The sequence below is a fragment of the Ambystoma mexicanum genome, chromosome 11 (assembly GCF_040938575.1).
Source record: "Ambystoma mexicanum isolate Mex_15411 chromosome 11, UKY_AmexF1_1, whole genome shotgun sequence".
NCBI classification, from domain to species: domain Eukaryota; kingdom Metazoa; phylum Chordata; class Amphibia; order Caudata; family Ambystomatidae; genus Ambystoma; species Ambystoma mexicanum.
This window is the reverse complement of record NC_090934.1, coordinates 25,700,996-25,718,884: the sequence shown is the minus strand read 5'-3', so window position 1 is coordinate 25,718,884 and position 17,889 is coordinate 25,700,996. Positions and strand designations below refer to the sequence as shown.

Here is a 17,889-nt window from a genome sequence, read left to right as displayed (position 1 = left end):
TTAACCAAATAAAGGAACACACAAACAACTGCCAGACCGGAGAGATTGAGACATTGCAAGTGCAAGGAACTGTGATAAAAGCCCAGATACACCAGGAAGTGATACCACCTACCACTTCAAATGATCTCATCAGAATTAGTCCACCACTAAAAAAACGGCTACGTAGTTGCATTGAAATTTCAGGAGCAAATAAATATGTGTTCGATGGGCAGTGATCACATGACTCCTCCTCCTGCCCTCCTCATATCGCCTCGGACACCGAAAGCCGCGACTCATCAGCTGATCTCAAAACCCCATTCAAATGTATCGCAATCGCCGATGATGTTTGACCCATCAACACAAAACTCATCAGTTTTGTCTTTGTCTTTTAATAAGCCCACTCCAAGGAAACACCAGCAGAGCTGGAGTACTAAGCGATCTATACCCTTGCCCCTCTCTAACAGTCCTCTTTTAGAAGTAACATTATAGTCATTCACTCCCTCACTAAACTCTACGAGACTATGGACGCCAAGTTAAATGCAAAGACGCTCCTGTTTGAAAGATTATCACATCAAAGAACAATTAAATCTAAACAGAGCAATAACACAACAATCATACCAGCGATGCCCGAAACTAAACGACTCCCATACCGCCCTCACACATTAAGGACGTACACATAATTTCAGCAAACTGTCCTAACCGTGCGTTTCATCCACATCGGATAATTCAAGAATCAAACTGAATGTCAAAGTAAGTAAAGAGGTGGCACAAAAAAAGTGGATTTTGTCATCTTGAAAAAAGCTACGGGTAAAGTGAAAAACAATGATGAAAAGCAAGAACATTAAGACAACGCCACTTCACAACCATGCGGCATCAAAACAATTCATCAAAACTTTGTCTAAACCTAAAAACTGTCTACTAAATGCCAGCATGGCAATTACAAAAAAATATACGAAATTAGCACGTCCAATGTAATCAAAAAGGTCACTAAACGGTGAAACGGTCCCATTCCCAATCAACAGGAGCCACTAGACTTCTTAAGAAGAAATTGAAGTTCAAAAAGAAAAAACTGCAAATCTTCGTTTTTCAAACTTTATTTCTAATTTTCAACAAGAAAGAAACATATCAAGTACAAAGCAAATGTTACTAGGCCAGCAGGCTATCATCCAAATCTTAGGCGTAATCAAGAGATTCAAATGCTAGACGCTGCCCAAAGCCATGCGTGCAGAACCCCCCATACAAAGAAACAGCATTTCAAACCCTGGAACGATGGCGAATTGAGATAGCAAAATCAGTCACCCAACACTTTCATAATTTGCCACCGACTCACAGAATAGTTAACACTCAACTTCCGATTTCTATCCCTTCAACAAATCACTCTTCAACCAGTCGAATAACGCCTCAACAAATAAAAAAACAATATCTGGAAGTCAAACCCGCATCCAAGCTTGCTAAATCAAAAATTACCTACAGAACAAATCCATGTTGTCATACTGTAATCATACAATGCAGAGTTGGGCCGTTTCCTGCATATGACCTCAATAGAACATGCATATTAAACATATTCAGTGACGTACCAAGATTTGTAGACTTAAAAACCACTGGCATAAACCAAGTTGAATTCCTCTATGATCCCGATCTTTTGGCTGCCAGACTATGGATAGAGTCTGGAATCGCATTAAATACAATATGGCTCTTCATAACCTCGGATTTGACATTATCCATCAACCCATCAATAAAGAGGACACACAACGAGAAATAAATACAGACCACTACCACCCTGCTGATGACCTAATATTACAATTGCATCTATGAAAAAGTCCAAGGAAGAAATATTAAGATCCAACATTCGAATAACATCTATGCAAAAGCCTAAATATGACCGCCAACAAATACAGTCATCAAATAAAGAGCGATATCCTCCACAAAAGTGACCTCGGACAGAAGAATAGCAATCAACAGACCAACAATTTCAATGCTATAGTTTGATTAGTTGGAACGCGCGAGGACAAACATTTACTTAATTCGCAATCAAATTACATCATAGCCCTACAGGAGACATGACTGACAGAAACGCCAGTAGGGGTTAACTTCACTGTCCTTTTACTACCAGCCATAACTCAAGCAAAAGGCAGGCCAATGGCCAGATTGACGATAGCCGCCAAACCTTCTACAGGCTGCAAACTTCAGAGATGGGAGGAGCCAAATGAATATCTTCAGCTAGTGAAAATTACTATTCACGCCAGAGTCATCACTTTAGTGAATACTTATTGCAACCATCTAGGCATCCCGGCAGACGTCTTCTTTAGAGACATTGGAGCACTTTTAGATCTGATCATACTTGACCCTATCATAACAACAACCATCATGGTCAGCGATTTAAACATACACTGCCTGACAGAAACCAGAAAAAATGACACACCTATAGCCCAGCGATGGATGTCTCTAATGGCCAACAGACAGTTGATAATGTCAAACGGAGCAATGGAAAGTGATATACCACCATTATGTGGGGAGGCTTAACCCCCTGCTATCTTAGATTATATCTATACAGATAGAGCATTCTTTGTAACAGCAGACACCTTTAAAGTCAAACATCAAAATGTCAGTGATCATGAACAACTAATACTGACCTGGCAATGGCAACACCCTTTATGCTCTGATAAGACTTTCAAATATGGCACCAAAGTGACCCTAACAGGAGGATGCAATCGACTACGCTGCTCCACTACCCAATTGTCAAATCTTGACGAGATCATAACAACCAAATCAGTGCCATTTACCGACACGGATAATTACTACGTTGCTGCTTTGCAACTATTTAAAGAAGTCACCACGAATAAAAGCAAACCACATTTTAAACACAAGCATATGTATGATTCAGAAGTCCACCAACAGAAAAGAACGCTTCGAAAGGCAATAAGGCTAACTAGGAATATACTCTTGCAAGATCGATTCAACAAAATAAATAAAGTAATTCAAATCTAAATATAAACACTGGCAAATAGCACGGAAGGCTCTAATGTATCAACAAGATAGTGAAGCAATGCTACAGACCTTAGCACAAAAAATGTGAGAGACATTTGGCACCTAATTAATCAAGCGACACATAATATACAAGCTCCTCTCCAACTCAATGCAGTATCTGAAAGAGAATGAACAAACCACTTCTCAAATCTTTACACCTCTATTGATCATGACGAATTCAAAAATGATTTATTGTCCAACATCATGGTCCCATTAAAATTCGACTTACAAGATATAAAACATTACATCTCACAATTGAGCTCCTCCAGAGCCTCGGGACTGATGGATTTACCAATTACATCCTTAAAAACAACCCAGACCAGTCAGCAAAAATACTTTACAAAATCTTTCTAGAGGTAACATCGACTCAGACTATAGCATCATCCTGGCAAAAATTGGTGATTACACCTGTCTTTAAAAAAGGCAATAAACAACTAGCGAGAAGTTACCGACTCACAGCCTTGTTAGATGCCCCGGGTAAATTGTTTGCTCGACTCATCATGAGAGATTTTAACCTCTGGACATGTAACAACAACTTAAGAGATGCTTACCAAACTGGATTTGTAGCAGAACTGGGCACTGCTATCAATTTAATGACAATTACAGAAATTGAAACGCAAATTAGAATCACCAAGCAACCAATCGATATGGCCTATATAGACTTCAAGGCTACATTTGACTCTGTCTCTAGAAATAAATTGATGACCAATCTCAAGGAAGCAGGTTGCCCACAAACCCTTTTTGAATCTAATTCACCAACTACACTCAAATACATCCATTCAAATAAGACTTACACAGGAGGGAAAACTCTCCGACCCAATCAACACCTATCGAGGCCTCAAGCAAGGCTGTGTGTTGGCGTCAGCCCTCTTTGACTTTTCTATAGCAGACATGAGAATACCTTGGGGAAACGTCATTTCCGATCCACCACGTTTAGGAATGTCTTCAGTAGCCTGGCTCTTCTAAGCAGACGATCTCGTCCTACTCTCAAAAACTCCAAAAGGTCTGCAAAACTTACTTACTGCTTTAGGGACCTACTCCAACAGGAACCATCTTGAAACAATGTGCAGAAAACTAAAATCCTATACTGTAACTTCAGATCAGCCCTACCTTGGAGACCTCCGGACTAAACTAGCAACTGCTATTTCACAAACTAGGATAATCCATGCAAAATATGGAACGTTTTCACTTTCACCAGTAATAACATTTTAAAGGCAAAAAATAGCCTGACTATCTTAAATGGAGCTGAAACAAAGCCACTTAGACCTGAATTGTACTGGACTAAAATGGAGGGCCTTTATTGGAACCATGTCTTAACCTTACTGAGTTCCCAACCCATAGCCATACTCCTATTCGAAATTGGCCTACCGTCATTATTTGTAATGTACAACTAGAAGGGTTGCTTGTTATATAGGAAATTCCTCGAACAGGAAAAGTCTAAAACACTTCTCACCACACTGGCCAACTATATGAACAACTCTGAACACCCTTTTCCATCAAACTGGAGAAAATGGACTCGGTCACTATTGGCAGCAGCTGAAATTTCAGAGGAACTACTATTATGTAATCCGACACAAGCTAAATAGAAAGTATATCAACAAGATTACATCCAAACAATCGAATCATGCAAGTCATACGAGTCATATAAAGCCAACCCCTTCATTGAGAAAAAAAACTGTGTCAAACGGAAGCCTACTTCTAAAGTTCCCTAGCCCAGTACACAGCCATGCATTTCTACGCTTTTGCCGAAACCTATATAAAACTAGAGAAATTCAGACAAGACGACAAGAAATTGCCAAAGTTGATACCATCTGTAGATTGCACTGTGATCCACAGCGACGTGAGAACCTGCAACACCTCCTGACTGAATGCCCGGCTCTCTAACCGCATTCCAAGGACTTCAGAACACTCACCCCAGAAACACTGTGGCAGAGAATGTTTCAGTCACAGAGACACATGGCCCACATCGGCATTTTAAAGTTTATACCAGCCTTGAATCTTGAAAAGGTGGAACAGATCATTAGGATTAAGATGTTTCAAACCAGTTGATGACTTGACTGCTTTTCATGCTTTCTTTCTTACATCAAAGCACCTGGGAGAGAGTGACAAACAAAATAAAAGGACATCGCCACTCTGACCCACTTTTAAGACTCTAGTGAAGCATGAAATTGTATTCATTTTATGAATACGGCTTGTTTTGTTTTCTGTTGTTCACATGAACTCTTGGATTGCAAATCTTGGTTATAATTCATACAGTTCAATTTTTATTTGTACGAATGGCTGTAATAGAAAATAAGGTTGATGTATTATTCCACCATAACAACAAAATATATTATATATATATATATACATATATATATATATATATATATATTGCATGTTACTCTTAAAATTGTTTGTAGGCAGATTGCACTGATCCAATGACGGTGGCGGCTGATGTAGGATGTTCCAGGCTCACTTGGATTGGAAAAGGTTGGATCCAATCTCGCGACCTCAATTTGTCTCGTGAAGTGCTGTGTTTTAGCTTTAAGGATGACTTGCGTATTTTGCAGGCATAGTTCTTTGAGCCAAGCCTTCGTATCAGGCAAGGGGTCTGTTGTCTATGGGCTCTCTTTTTTCCTTAGGTGAGATTTTCATTGTGCCAGCTATAATTCTTACTGTTGTTTTCAGTAGTTAATGGTCCAAGTCTTCCCACTGTAATATGAAGAGCCATGGGATAGATTTGACCAGGTGCTTAGGTCTTTGTACTGGTCAATACAAGAGAGTGTTTTTAGAAGAGTAGTAGCAAGATACTCTTTTCTGAAACACCTGGAGGCTTCAGTATGGATAATTTGTCCTTCATTATTGTAGGGGAATTGAATGAACACAATTTGGAGCAAATTAGTTAGGGATCGGTCCATGACTGTGCAAGGCAAGCGACATCCCTGCTCTCAGGATGTTGATGGAGCACCCAGTCCACCACACAAGCCATGTCATGAGGGGGCGGACGCATTGCTTAGTGAAACTCTAGTACAGTTAGGTTCTAGGTGAGTCTTGTAAGCGACATGGCCCGAGTGCATTTGTATCCAGGTTTCTGTGAGGGCTAGAATGTCCTGGTTAGGTTCTAGGTGAGTCTTGTAAGCGACATGGCCCGAGTGCATTTGTATCCAGGTTTCTGTGAGGGCTAGAATGTCCTGGTTAGGTTCTAGGCGAGTGTTGTAAACAGCAAGGCCGGAAAGTGTTAGTATCCAGGTTTCTGTGAGGGCTAGAATGTCCTGGTTAGGTTCTAGGCGAGTCTTGTAAGCGGCATGGCCCGAGTGCGTTTGTATCCAGGATTCTGTAATGGGCTACAATGCTCGGGTTAGGTTCTAGGCGAGTTTTGTAAGCGGCATGGCCCGAGTGTGTTTGTATCCACGTTTCTGCGAGGGCTAGAATGTCCTGGTTAGGTTCTAGGCGAGTCTTGTAAACAGCAAGGCCGGAAAGTTTTTGTATCCAGGTTTCTGTGAGGGCTAGAATGCCCTGGTTAGGTTCTAGGCGAGTGTTGTAAACAGCAAGGCCGGAAAGTTTTTGTATCCAGGTTTCTGCGAGGGCTAGAATGCCCTGGTTAGGTTCTAGGCGAGTCTTGTAAGCGGCTGGGCCCGAGTGCGTTTGTATCCAGGTTTCTGTAATGGGCTAGAATGCTCGGGTTAGGTTCTAGGCAAGTCCTGTAAGCGGCATGGCCTGAGCGCATTTGTATCCAGGTTTCTGCGAGGGCTAGAATGTCCTGGTTAGGTTCTAGGCGAGTGTTGTAAACAGCAAGGCCGGAAAGTTTTTGTATCCAGGTTTCTGCGAGGGCTAGAATGCCCTGGTTAGGTTCTAGGCGAGTCTTGTAAGCGGCATGGCCCGAGTGTGTTTGTATCCAGGTTTCTGTAATGGGCTAGAATGCTCGGGTTAGGTTCTAGGCAAGTCCTGTAAGCGGCATGGCCTGAGCGCATTTGTATCCAGGTTTCTGCGAGGGCTAGAATGCCCTGGTTAGGTTCTAGGCGAGTGTTGTAAACAGCAAGGCCGGAAAGTTTTTGTATCCAGGTTTCTGTGAGGGCTAGAATGTCCTGGTTAGGTTCTAGGCGAGTCTTGTCAGCGGCATGGCCCGAGTGTGTTTGTATCCAGGTTTCTGTGAGGGCTAGAATGTCCTGGGTAGGTTCTAGGCGAGTGTTGTAAACAGCAAGGCCGGAAAGTGTTAGTATCCAGGTTTCTGTGAGGGCTAGAATGTCCTGGTTAGGTTCTAGGCGAGTCTTGTAAGCGGCAGGGCCAGAGTCAGACCAGGTGCGCATTTAAGATCAGCTATGGCACGGTCATGCAGTTTTCTTTGCAGTATTTTCTTAAAAACTGAAGGTTTTGATCCTAACTACGGCTTAGCTTCTAGCGGCCAAGCCAGGTATAAGGTAACGATTCCATGATCTGCAAGGCTCTGGTGACATTTGTTTGGGAGAAATCTGTGTGATTCTTGGGGAAGAAAGGTTGTAGTTCATAATTTGTTTAGAACTTAAAAGGGGTTGTGGGTGGTTTTCCACCCCGCAGCCATTCACAGGCAGTCCACTCTGCAAGGGGGTTCATTCCCGCAACAGGTTATGCGCTCCCGTCATTAAAACAAGATGCAGAATTATTGAGGATAATTTAATCTTGTCCTGGGAAGAGAGCTCAGGGGCAGCGTGCTTGCCTTGGAAGCAAGACAACAGGAAGCAACACAGGTTCGATCTCTGGGTCCGCGCTTAGAAACCTCTGGGTATTTAGGCGCGTTATAAATACGCAACTAAGACAAAAAAAGCTTTTCCTGTAACAGCGCCTCGATGCCCGGGCTGTGTGAGCACTTAAAAAATATAAATAAAACAATTTGAATGGCTGTTTTTCCAAGACGTTATGCTCTCAGCTGTACTAGTGGTTCCTAATTTTGCTAATTCAATGCATCTTTGCCGCACAGCCATGGCACGGGCTGAAGAGAGATTTAAACATAATATGCAACATACTCTTATACCGCTGGCAGGATGATCGAACATATGCAAGTTACACTCGTATCACGCTCTGAACGGAGAGAGTAGAGCGCCCATGCCCAAGATCTAACAGGCTGAAAAGCTTAGTTCTCCTTTCCCCATTGGGGTCAGGCACCCTAATCACCAGGACCCGCAGTCCGAGGGAACAGTTAGAGCATCAGCCATTTCGGGGTCAGGCTCAGGCACCCTAATCACCAGGACCCGGTCTGAGTGAACAGTTAGAGCATCAGCCATCTTGGGGTCAGGCACCCTAATCACCAGGACCCGCAGTCCGAGGGAACAGTTAGAGCATCAGCCATCTCGGGGTCAGGCTCAGGCATCCTAATCACCAGGACCCGCTATCGGAGGGAACAGTTAGAGCATCCGCCATCTTGGGGTCAGTCTCAGGCACCCTAATCACCAGGACCCAGTCTGAGTGAACAGTTAGAGCATCAGCCATCTTGGGGTCAGGCACCCTAATCACCAGGCACCCTAATCACCAGGACCCGCAGTCCGAGGGAAAAGTTAGAGCATCCGCCATCGTGGGGTCAGTCTCAGGCACCCTAATCACCAGGACCCGCTATCGGAGGGAACAGTTAGAGCATCAGCCATCTTGGGGTCAGGCTCAGGCACCCTAATCACCAGACAGATTCACATTCTGCTGCTGTACCTTCCGAGATTGCCGCGCTCGGCCGACTCCAGTTCACAATGAGTGTCTTTACCAGTGTCTGCTCTGCTTCCGTTTCCAGTCCCATCCCCCTCCAGTGTTTGCCTCACATTCCTGCTCTAGGAGCCTGGAGCCGATGGTGGCCTCCTCCTGGATACGGGCCTTGGGGTAACCTTTCTGTGAGGCTGATCTTCTCAGGGTTGCTCCACTGTGAGTGCACGAGTACGTGACACGCGTCTTCCCTTTTCATGCAATACATTTCTTGGTGACCCACTGGAGGTTATTGTAAGGTGCGTGGTGGGGGGCCTGAGGGTTGCATGGGGGAACCCCACCTGCGGGGATGGCATCACATGGCTAATGGCTTTCTCTGGCCACCAGAGAGCCCCAGGCCCTGTCCATGGTCGCAGTAGAAGTGACTTCATCACAGATGCCAACTACGTTAGGGTGGGTAACGGGTTTACAGGTATGTCAGAGTAAATGTTAGAGTGCACTGCCAAATATGTTAGAGGGGGTACCGGGATGTTAGGTATCGGACCATTATTTGACATTTTCATCAGGTGAGGACTCGAGTTCCTCTCCTATGCAGATGACGCCCAGGTGTCATGGGATTACACCTGATCTGGGTCATTTGATCGGCTGAAATCCTGGATCAACTATCTGCAACTTAATACAGATAAAACAAAAGTCATCTTGTTGGGCCCAGAAATAGTCCTCCGAAGTATTAAACCAATTTGGTTCCACTCCATCTTTTTGGTTTAACCACCTCCTTTGTTAAAAGTAAAAATAAAAAAAACTTAGGCTCGTATTAACAATCAAACCTTGACATGAGCTTTCAAATCAATGAATTAGTTAAATCATCATTGTATAGGTGACGCCTCCTCCGAAGGATGATGCTTTACGTCGATAGAAAGGATCATGACCCCGTAGCAGGTTCGGATGTTAATTCAAGATTGGTCTACTTGAATGAATATGCCTAGAAACACTTGTGTACAGGCGCGTTATAAATGACATATCATATCAGACTGAGACGCTCTTTATGCTGGATAACCAATTTAGGCGGATGCAGAAAGATCAGAATACAGCGATCCTCCTGATTTTTAATCTGAAAAAATCTGCTTCAGTATCGAAATGCGCCGAACATTACATTGGCTACCGCTAAAATGTGGAATTGTTTTCAAGATCGTATGTTGGACCTTCAAGGGAGTTCCCGGCCATGGGCTGAAATATCTATAGAGTAAGGGGCATTTGGACAGACCTACTCGTTCCCTTCGGTCAGAAAGAACATCAGGTCCTGCAAGCAACGCCCAAGTCCAATTTCAAATATAGGGGAGTACGCAGCTATTCTGTGGTCGCTCTCCAGCTGTGGAACGAATTAACGACTTTCATTTGGAAATTAGGTATTTGGCTTTCTGTAAGGCCCTCAAGATGTGGCTCTTTAGCTGGACAGTTCATCCCTAATCTTAGCTGGAGTCTGGAAAGATCTGCTCAAGTCTGGGCTCCTTGACACAGTTAAGGGTGCCAGGTAGTGCAGTACAAATACCTTTCAGATATTCGGGTTAGGTGCCAATTATGTAACAGTGATTGCTGGGTTACAAGGTATGTGCTAGCTGGTACTGATATATCCGTTCCATCAGTGGGTACCAGGTTGTCAGGTGTGTAAGAGTGAGTACCAAGATGCCAGGCATGCTATATTTGGTACCAGGATGCCAGCTCTCTTGGGGTGGAAGCCAGGCTGCCATGTACGTTAGGATAGGTACAGGAGATCAGGAATGTTGGTGCCAGGATGGCAGGTATTATGTAAGGGTGGGTACTGATATGTTGGGTAGGTATGTCAATTGGATACCGGATTAACGGATACATTGAAGTGGATGCCAGGCTGCCAGGTATCCTATAGTGGGTGCCAGTTATCTAATAGGTAGTACAAGGTTGGTTGGTATGTTATAGAGGGTACTAGGATGACAGCTATTGTGATGATTTGCCAGTTCTCGTCACTTCTCCCCAAGGGAGGGCCCTTTCCCATGAGGCTAGGGAGGTTTGACCGATGCCCAGTAGTCCCCAGAGAGGTAGTTTAATGCTGGTAGACCTCATAGGGAGGGACTCCCTCCTTGGCAATAAGGACGATCACCTAGGGTACAGCCGTTGACCAATGTCACACCCCAACCTTCTATTCTCCTCGGTTGTGTAGGAGAAAGACCCAGATTAGAAAGCACCAGGATGAAAAAGAGCACTGAAGACCTGAAGATTACTGACTGTGCTAGTACTGGTATGAGGTGACCCTGAGGATGCATGAAGATCAACCTATCAACAACAACAAAGGACTTTGAAAATCTGCCAGGGGAGGACTGGCAACAACGTATAAGAAGAGACGAAGGACTGAGGATTTGGTCAGGCCCCGCCGGGAGAGGCAGCAGGTGTAGAAACCATTCATAGTGGGAGCTTCGAATTCTGTTGGATGACCGGGATGCCGAAGATTCGAGGACACTGGCGAATTGCTGAGGGAGTTCTCTGTGGGTCCAGCTGGAGGTGGCCCAAACACGAAGCAGGAAGAGAGCCGAGCAGTCAAATAGAGTGTGGGCCGCTGCAGTGCTGCGGAAGCAGAGGAGAGAAGCACAAAGAGCCCGAGAGACGCACCCCAATCCCAGAAAGCCCCAGTGGCATACCGAAGTCCAAAAGAAGGTCGCGGGAGGTACGAGAGACCCGAAAGGGAGGCAGGCTCAAGCAGCTTTCCACAGGCCCACTAGGTATCACCCACACGCAAGGCTTTCGTGTGGGTTGAAGGTAATACTCAACTTGTGTTGAGTTTCTTTGAATTATTAGACATCTAGGTGACATGGGAGCACCAGGAGGCTATAGACAGAGCCTTGACTAATTAAGAATAGGTTGTTACCAGATCTACTGAAGTAATGACGATTAATGCTAACAAGCATACTTAAATTGGTTACCTATCGGACCTAGACAACTAGATCTCAATATCTCTCCCTAGGTAGATGTGGTGACCAACCACCAAATCCACTGGGGATGCTGATCTGATCCAGACACAACGAAATGTATTGGTCCTGAAGAAGGTGATATACTTGAGAAAATCATCAAAAACTGGTTGACCACTTGGACGGACGATATCCCCGAAGGCACGCGGGATACGGGACGAAACCAATGTCACTGGAGTGAAGAACAGACTTTCTTCGCCCCTCACCAGCTGACAAAGTTGTCTAAACAACTAAGACCCTTGATTGGTACAAAAAAGAAACATGTTTATATGAAATACTCCGCTCCTCGGAAAAATACTGTTCCAATTTCATTGGTGTATATTTAGTATACCTTTTTGAGAAGGCTTTTATGGTTTCTTTCAACCGAGCAACTGATCTACAGTAAATTGTCAACACACTTCTTCGAAGGTCGATTAAAGCATATATAGGGCCTAGGGGCCCCGGGAAATCAGTCCTCCCAGAAATGTTCCGTTACTGAATTGAACAGTGATTTGCTTTTTTAGCAAAAAATATTATTAGCGAATGAGCAACATTGATGATCTAGGGACTGCTCTTCTTCTCTATCCCTATTAGGTAGGTGGTCCTCCACTCTCCGCCCAGGGACAGACACCCCACATGTCGGGAAAGGGTGTCCTTCAATTGGGGACTGGTAGGGAACACATTGAATGTGAGATAAACAAAAGAATCACGTGTATACAGTTGTTTGCCAAAAGTGTTTGTGTGTGTGAAAACAAGTGACCTTAACCAACACTTAAGGCTGAATTTTGTACTCTCAGTCAGAATCCCTGATTGTTATTTATGTTAGGGTGGGTGCCAGTAGGGGAACTACAAAGATGTCAGGTATGTTAGGGTGAGTGCCAGAAAGATAGGTAGGTGTGGGTGGGTGCAGGATGCCAGGCATGTAACAATGGATACCAAGATGTCAGTTACAATAAGGGGCATGTTAGGCATATTAGGGTAGAAGCCAGGATGCCAGGCAATGATATGGTGGATGCCAAGATGCTACGGTGAGAGCCAGAATGACAGGTATGTTAGGGTGACTACCCAGATGTCAGTTGTGTTAAGGCGAGTGCCAGAATGACAGGTAGGTTAGGGTAGGCGCAGGATGTTAGCCATGTAACAGCAGGTGCCAGGAGTACAGGTATGTTGTAGGGGGTACCAGGATAGCAGAGACGACGGTCAAGGTGTTGGTGATGGAGTACTGGAGCGAGACCATATCCTGCAGCTTGATCACATGGCGTAGCACCAACCCATGGACGATGGCTCCCACGATGAAGTTCAGGTGTCCCACGACCAGGAGGGCCAGGCCCAGTTTCATCAACACCTTCCCAAAAACGGTGGTGTCCAGGAACCCTGTGGGGGAAGCAAACAGAGACATTGATGAAGAGTCTGCATGGTGTAGGAGCACTGCTTGCAGATCAGGTGCAGTGAATAGTGCAGGAGCACTGCCCGTACATCAAGTGTAGTGAATAGTGCAGGAGCACTGCCCATAGATTAAGTGTAGTGACTAGTGCAGGAGTACTGCTTGTCGATCAGGTGCAGTGAATGGTGAGGAGCACTGCCCGTAGATCAGGTGTAGTGAATGGTGCAGAATCACTGCCTATAGATTGGGTGTAGTGAATGGTGCAAGAGCAGAGCATGTAGATCAGATGTAGTGCATGGGACAGGAGCACTGCTTGTAGATCAGCTTTACTATATGGCGCATGAGCACTGCTTGTAGGTGAGGTGTGGTGAATGGTGCAGGAGCACTGCTTGTAGATCAGGTGTAGTGAATGGTGCAGGAGCACTGCTTGTAGATCAGGTGTAGTGAATGGTGAGGAGCACAGCCTGTAGATCAGGTGTAGTAAATGGTGCAGGATCACTGCTTGCAGATCGGGTGTAGTGAACGGTGAGGAGCACAGCCTGTAGATCAGGTGTAGTGAATGGTGCAGGATCACTGCTTGCAGATCAGGTGTAGTGAACGGTGAGGAGCACAGCCTGTAGATCAGGTGTAGCGAATGGTGCAGGATTACTGCTTGCAGATCAGGTGTAGTGAACGGTGAGGAGCACAGCTTGTAGATCAGGTGTAGTGAATGGTGCAGGATCACTGCCTGTAGATCAGGTGTGGTGGATGGTGAGGATCACTGCCTGTAGATAAGGTGTAGTCAGTGGTCGAAGTGGGCGGGAGCGATCGGAAGCGGTGCTCCTCTACTTCTTTTAATTAGGTTTTACCGTTCCTATACTTTTATTTTAAAAAGAAACCGTTCCGGAACGTTTTAAAATAAAAGTGTAGGAAGCAGTTGAAAGTTGCACTTTCAGTGCAGTGCACTGAACATTCCCTTAAACTTTAGGCACATGCATTTGGGGGTTTATATTGTGCATGGGAGGGGGTGTGTCGATGGGGTTTGCGGGAACGGTGCAGACCAGTAGGGAACATAGCTCCACTACTTGTTTTTGAACACTTCGGCCACTGGGTGTAGTGAATGGTGCAGGTGCACTGCCAGTAGCTGAGGTGTAGTGTATGGTGCAGGAGCACTGCCTGCAGATCAGGTGCAGTGAATGGAGAGGAGCACTGCCCATAGATCAAGTGTACTATATGGTGCAGGAGACTGCCTGTAGATCAGGTGTAGTGAATGGTGAGAAGCACTGCCTGTAGATCAGATGCAGTGAGCAGTGAATGGTGCAGGAGCACTGCCTATAGATCAGGTGTAATGAATGGTGAGGAGCACTGCCTGTAGATCAAGTGTAATGAATGGTGAGGAGCAAGGCCTGTAAATCAAGTGTAATGAATGGTGAGGAGCAAGGCCTGTAAATCAAGTGTAGTGAATGGTGCAGGAGCACTGTGAGTAAGTGAGGTGTAGTGTATGGTGCAGGAGCACTGCCTATAGATCAGGTGTAATGAATGGTGAGGAGCACTGCCTGTAGATCAGGTGTAGTGAATGGTGCAGGAGACTGCCTGTAGATCAGGTGTAGTGAATGGTGAGGAGCACTGCCTGTAGATCAGATGCAGTGAGCAGTGAATGGTGCAGGAGCACTGCCTATAGATCAGGTGTAATGAATGGTGAGGAGCACTGCCTGTAGATCAAGTGTAATGAATGGTGAGGAGCAAGGCCTGTAAATCAAGTGTAGTGAATGGTGCAGGAGCACTGTGAGTAAGTGAGGTGTAGTGTATGGTGCAGGAGCACTGCCTATAGATCAGGTGTAATGAATGGTGAGGAGCACTGCCTGTAGATCAGGTGTAGTGAATGGTGCAGGAGACTGCCTGTAGATCAGGTGTAGTGAATGGTGCAGGAACACTGCCTGTAGATCAGGTGTAGTGAATGGTGCAGGAACACTGCCTGTAGATCAGGTGTAGTGAATGGTCCAGGAACACTGCCTGTAGATCAAGTGTAGTGAACGGTAAGGAGCACTGCCCGTAGATCAGGTGTAGTGAATGGTGCAGGAGCACTGCTCATAGATCAGGTGTAGTGAATGGTGCAGGAGCACAGCCTGTAGATCAGGTGTAGTGGTGAGGAGCACTGCTCATAGATCAGGTGTAGTGAATGAGGAAAACTGCCTGTAGATCGGTTGTAGTGAATGGTGCAAGAACACTGCCAGTAGGTGAGGTGTAGTGAATGGTGCAGAGTACTTACCGAAGATCAAGTGTAGTGAATGATCATTGCTTGTTCACAAGGTGTAGTGTATGGTACAGGAGTGCTGCATATGATGGTGGTGTAGCAAATGGTGCATACCAACTGCCTGGAGATAAGATATTGAGAATGGTGTAGGAGGACTGTCTGTAGATGAGGTGTCCAGAATGGTCCAGGAGTGCTGTGTATGGGAAGGCGTGGCAGGTGGTACAGTAGCAGGGTATGTGCATGATGTGTAGTGAATGTTACAGCAGTACTGTCTGTGAAGGTGGTGTAGGGATTGATACAGGAGTGCTGTCTGTGAAGGTGGTGTAGGGATTGGTACAGGAGTGCTGTCTGTGAAGGTGGTGTAGGGATTGGTACAGGAGAGCTGCATGTGAAGGTGGTGTAGGGATTGGTACAGGAGTGCTGCATGTGAAGGTGGTGTAGGGATTGGTACAGGAGTGCTGTCTGTGAATGTGGTGTAGGGATTGTCTATGGAGGTGGTGTAGGGATTGGTACAGGAGAGCTGTCTGTGGAGGTGGTGTAGGGATTGTCTATGGAGGTGGTGTAGGGATTGGTACAGGAGAACTGTCTGTGGAGGTGGTGTAGTGTAGGGATTGGTACAGGAGAGCTGTCTGTGGAGGTGGTGTAGGGATTGGTACAGGAGCGCTGTCTGTGGAGGTGGTGTAGGGATTGGTACAGGAGTGCTGTCCGTGGAGGGGATTGGTACAGGAGAGCTGTCTGTGGAGGTGGTGTAGGGATTGGTACAGGAGTGCTGTCTGTGGAGGTGGTGTAGGGATTGGTACAGGAGTGCTGTCCGTGGAGGTGGTGTAGAGATTGGTACAGGAGAGCTGTCCGTGGAGGTGGTGTAGGGATTGGTACAGGAGTGCTGTCTGTGGAGGTGGTGTAGGGATTGGTACAGGAGAGCTGTCCGTGGAGGTGGTGTAGGGATTGGTACAGGAGTGCTGTCCGTGGAGGAGGTGGTGTAGGGATTGGTACAGGAGTGCTGTCCGTGGAGGCGGTGTAGGGATTGGTACAGGAGAGCTGTCCGTGGATTGGTACAGGAGAGCTGTCCGTGGAGGCGGTGTAGGGATTGGTACAGGAGAGCTGTCCGTGGAGGCGGTGTAGGGATTGGTACAGGAGTGCTGTCCGTGGAGGTGGTGTAGGGATTGGTACAGGAGAGCTGTCCGTGGAGGCGGTGTAGGGATTGGTACAGGAGAGCTGTCCGTGGAGGCGGTGTAGGGATTGGTACAGGAGAGCTGTCTGTGGAGGTGGTGTAGGGATTGGTACAGGAGAGCTGTCTGTAGAGGTGGTGTAGGGATTGGTACAGGAGAGCTGTCCGTGGAGGTGGTGTAGGGATTGGTACAGGAGAGCTGTCCGTGGAGGTGGTGTAGGGATTGGTACAGGAGTGCTGTCCGTGGAGGCGGTGTAGGGATTGGTACAGGAGTGCTGTCCGTGGAGGTGGTGTAGGGATTGGTACAGGAGTGCTGTGTGTGGAGGCGGTGTAGGGATTGGTACAGGATGGTATTACCCAAATTGATCGAAAAAATGTGAACGAATGATAGATTGGACCGAATTCGGCCACTAACATTAGTTCGAATTTATTCGATCAATTTGGGTACGAAAATACCAAACATAAAGAGCAGGGGATGCGGGGGTGTCCCCCGCTCCCCATATTTGGTATCTTCGGCCTCAGGGGTTGCAGTGGTGTCCCCCCATCCTTACAATATTTTATAGCGTTTTCGTGGTCATATGGGGGCCCGAGCAATGTTTGTCCCCTCCCCCGCCGCCAATGTTAAGGATGCGGGGGACCTATCACCCTCATATTGCGGGGGACATATCACCCTCATACTGATAGCGAAAATAACTACTATCTACTCAAGGAAGCCTTTAACCAGAAGCTAGACGTATAGGATTGGAATTATAGTTATGCACAGCTATCAAAATTAAACTACTACAAATACATTTCAACAGTGGTACCCAAGTTTAAGAGAGTACAATCCGATCTTACTCAAAGCCCTAGCCCGGCCATTTGCAAGCTAATTCTCTTTTGCCTTTGAGGGGGTTTAAAGAGTGATACAGCAGTAATGGCTATGTGGGAGTAAGGGGCAATGGTGTAACAGGGTTGCCTTTGAGGGGTCTGTATGACGGATGAAGCAGTAATGGCTATGTGGGAGTAAGGGGCAATGGTGTAACAGGGTTGCCTTTGAGGGGTCTGTATGACGGATGAAGCAGTAATGGCTATGTGGGAGTAAGGGGCAATGGTGTAACAGGGTTGCCTTTGAGGGGTCTGTATGACGGATGAAGCAGTAATGGCTATGTGGGAGTAAGGGGCAATGGTGTAACAGGGTTGCCTTTGAGGGGTCTGTATGACGGATGAAGCAGTAATGGCTATGTGGCAGTAAGGGGCAATGGTGTAACAGGGTTGCCTTTGAGGGGTCTGTATGACGGATGAAGCAGTAATGGCTATGTGGCAGTAAGGGGCAATGGTGTAACAGGGTTGCCTTTGAGGGGTCTGTATGACGGATGAAGCAGTAATGGCTATGTGGGAGTAAGGGGCAATGGTGTAAGAGGGCTGCCTTTGAGGGGTCTGTATGACGGATGAAGCAGTAATGGCTATGTGGGAGTAAGGGGCAATGGTGTAACAGGGTTGC

General features: G+C 46.1%; 1 protein-coding gene across 1 annotated transcript in view; it reads right to left on the bottom strand.

Annotated features, from left to right (window-relative positions):
• The window catches only part of TMEM54 (transmembrane protein 54), a 111,681-nt gene that overhangs the window by 43,109 nt on the left and 50,683 nt on the right, over positions 1-17,889 (bottom strand). Inside the window, exon 2 of the mRNA XM_069622450.1 lies at positions 12,805-12,998. Coding sequence (XP_069478551.1) covers positions 12,805-12,998 — 194 coding nt within the window. The remainder of the gene's footprint in view (positions 1-12,804; positions 12,999-17,889) is intronic.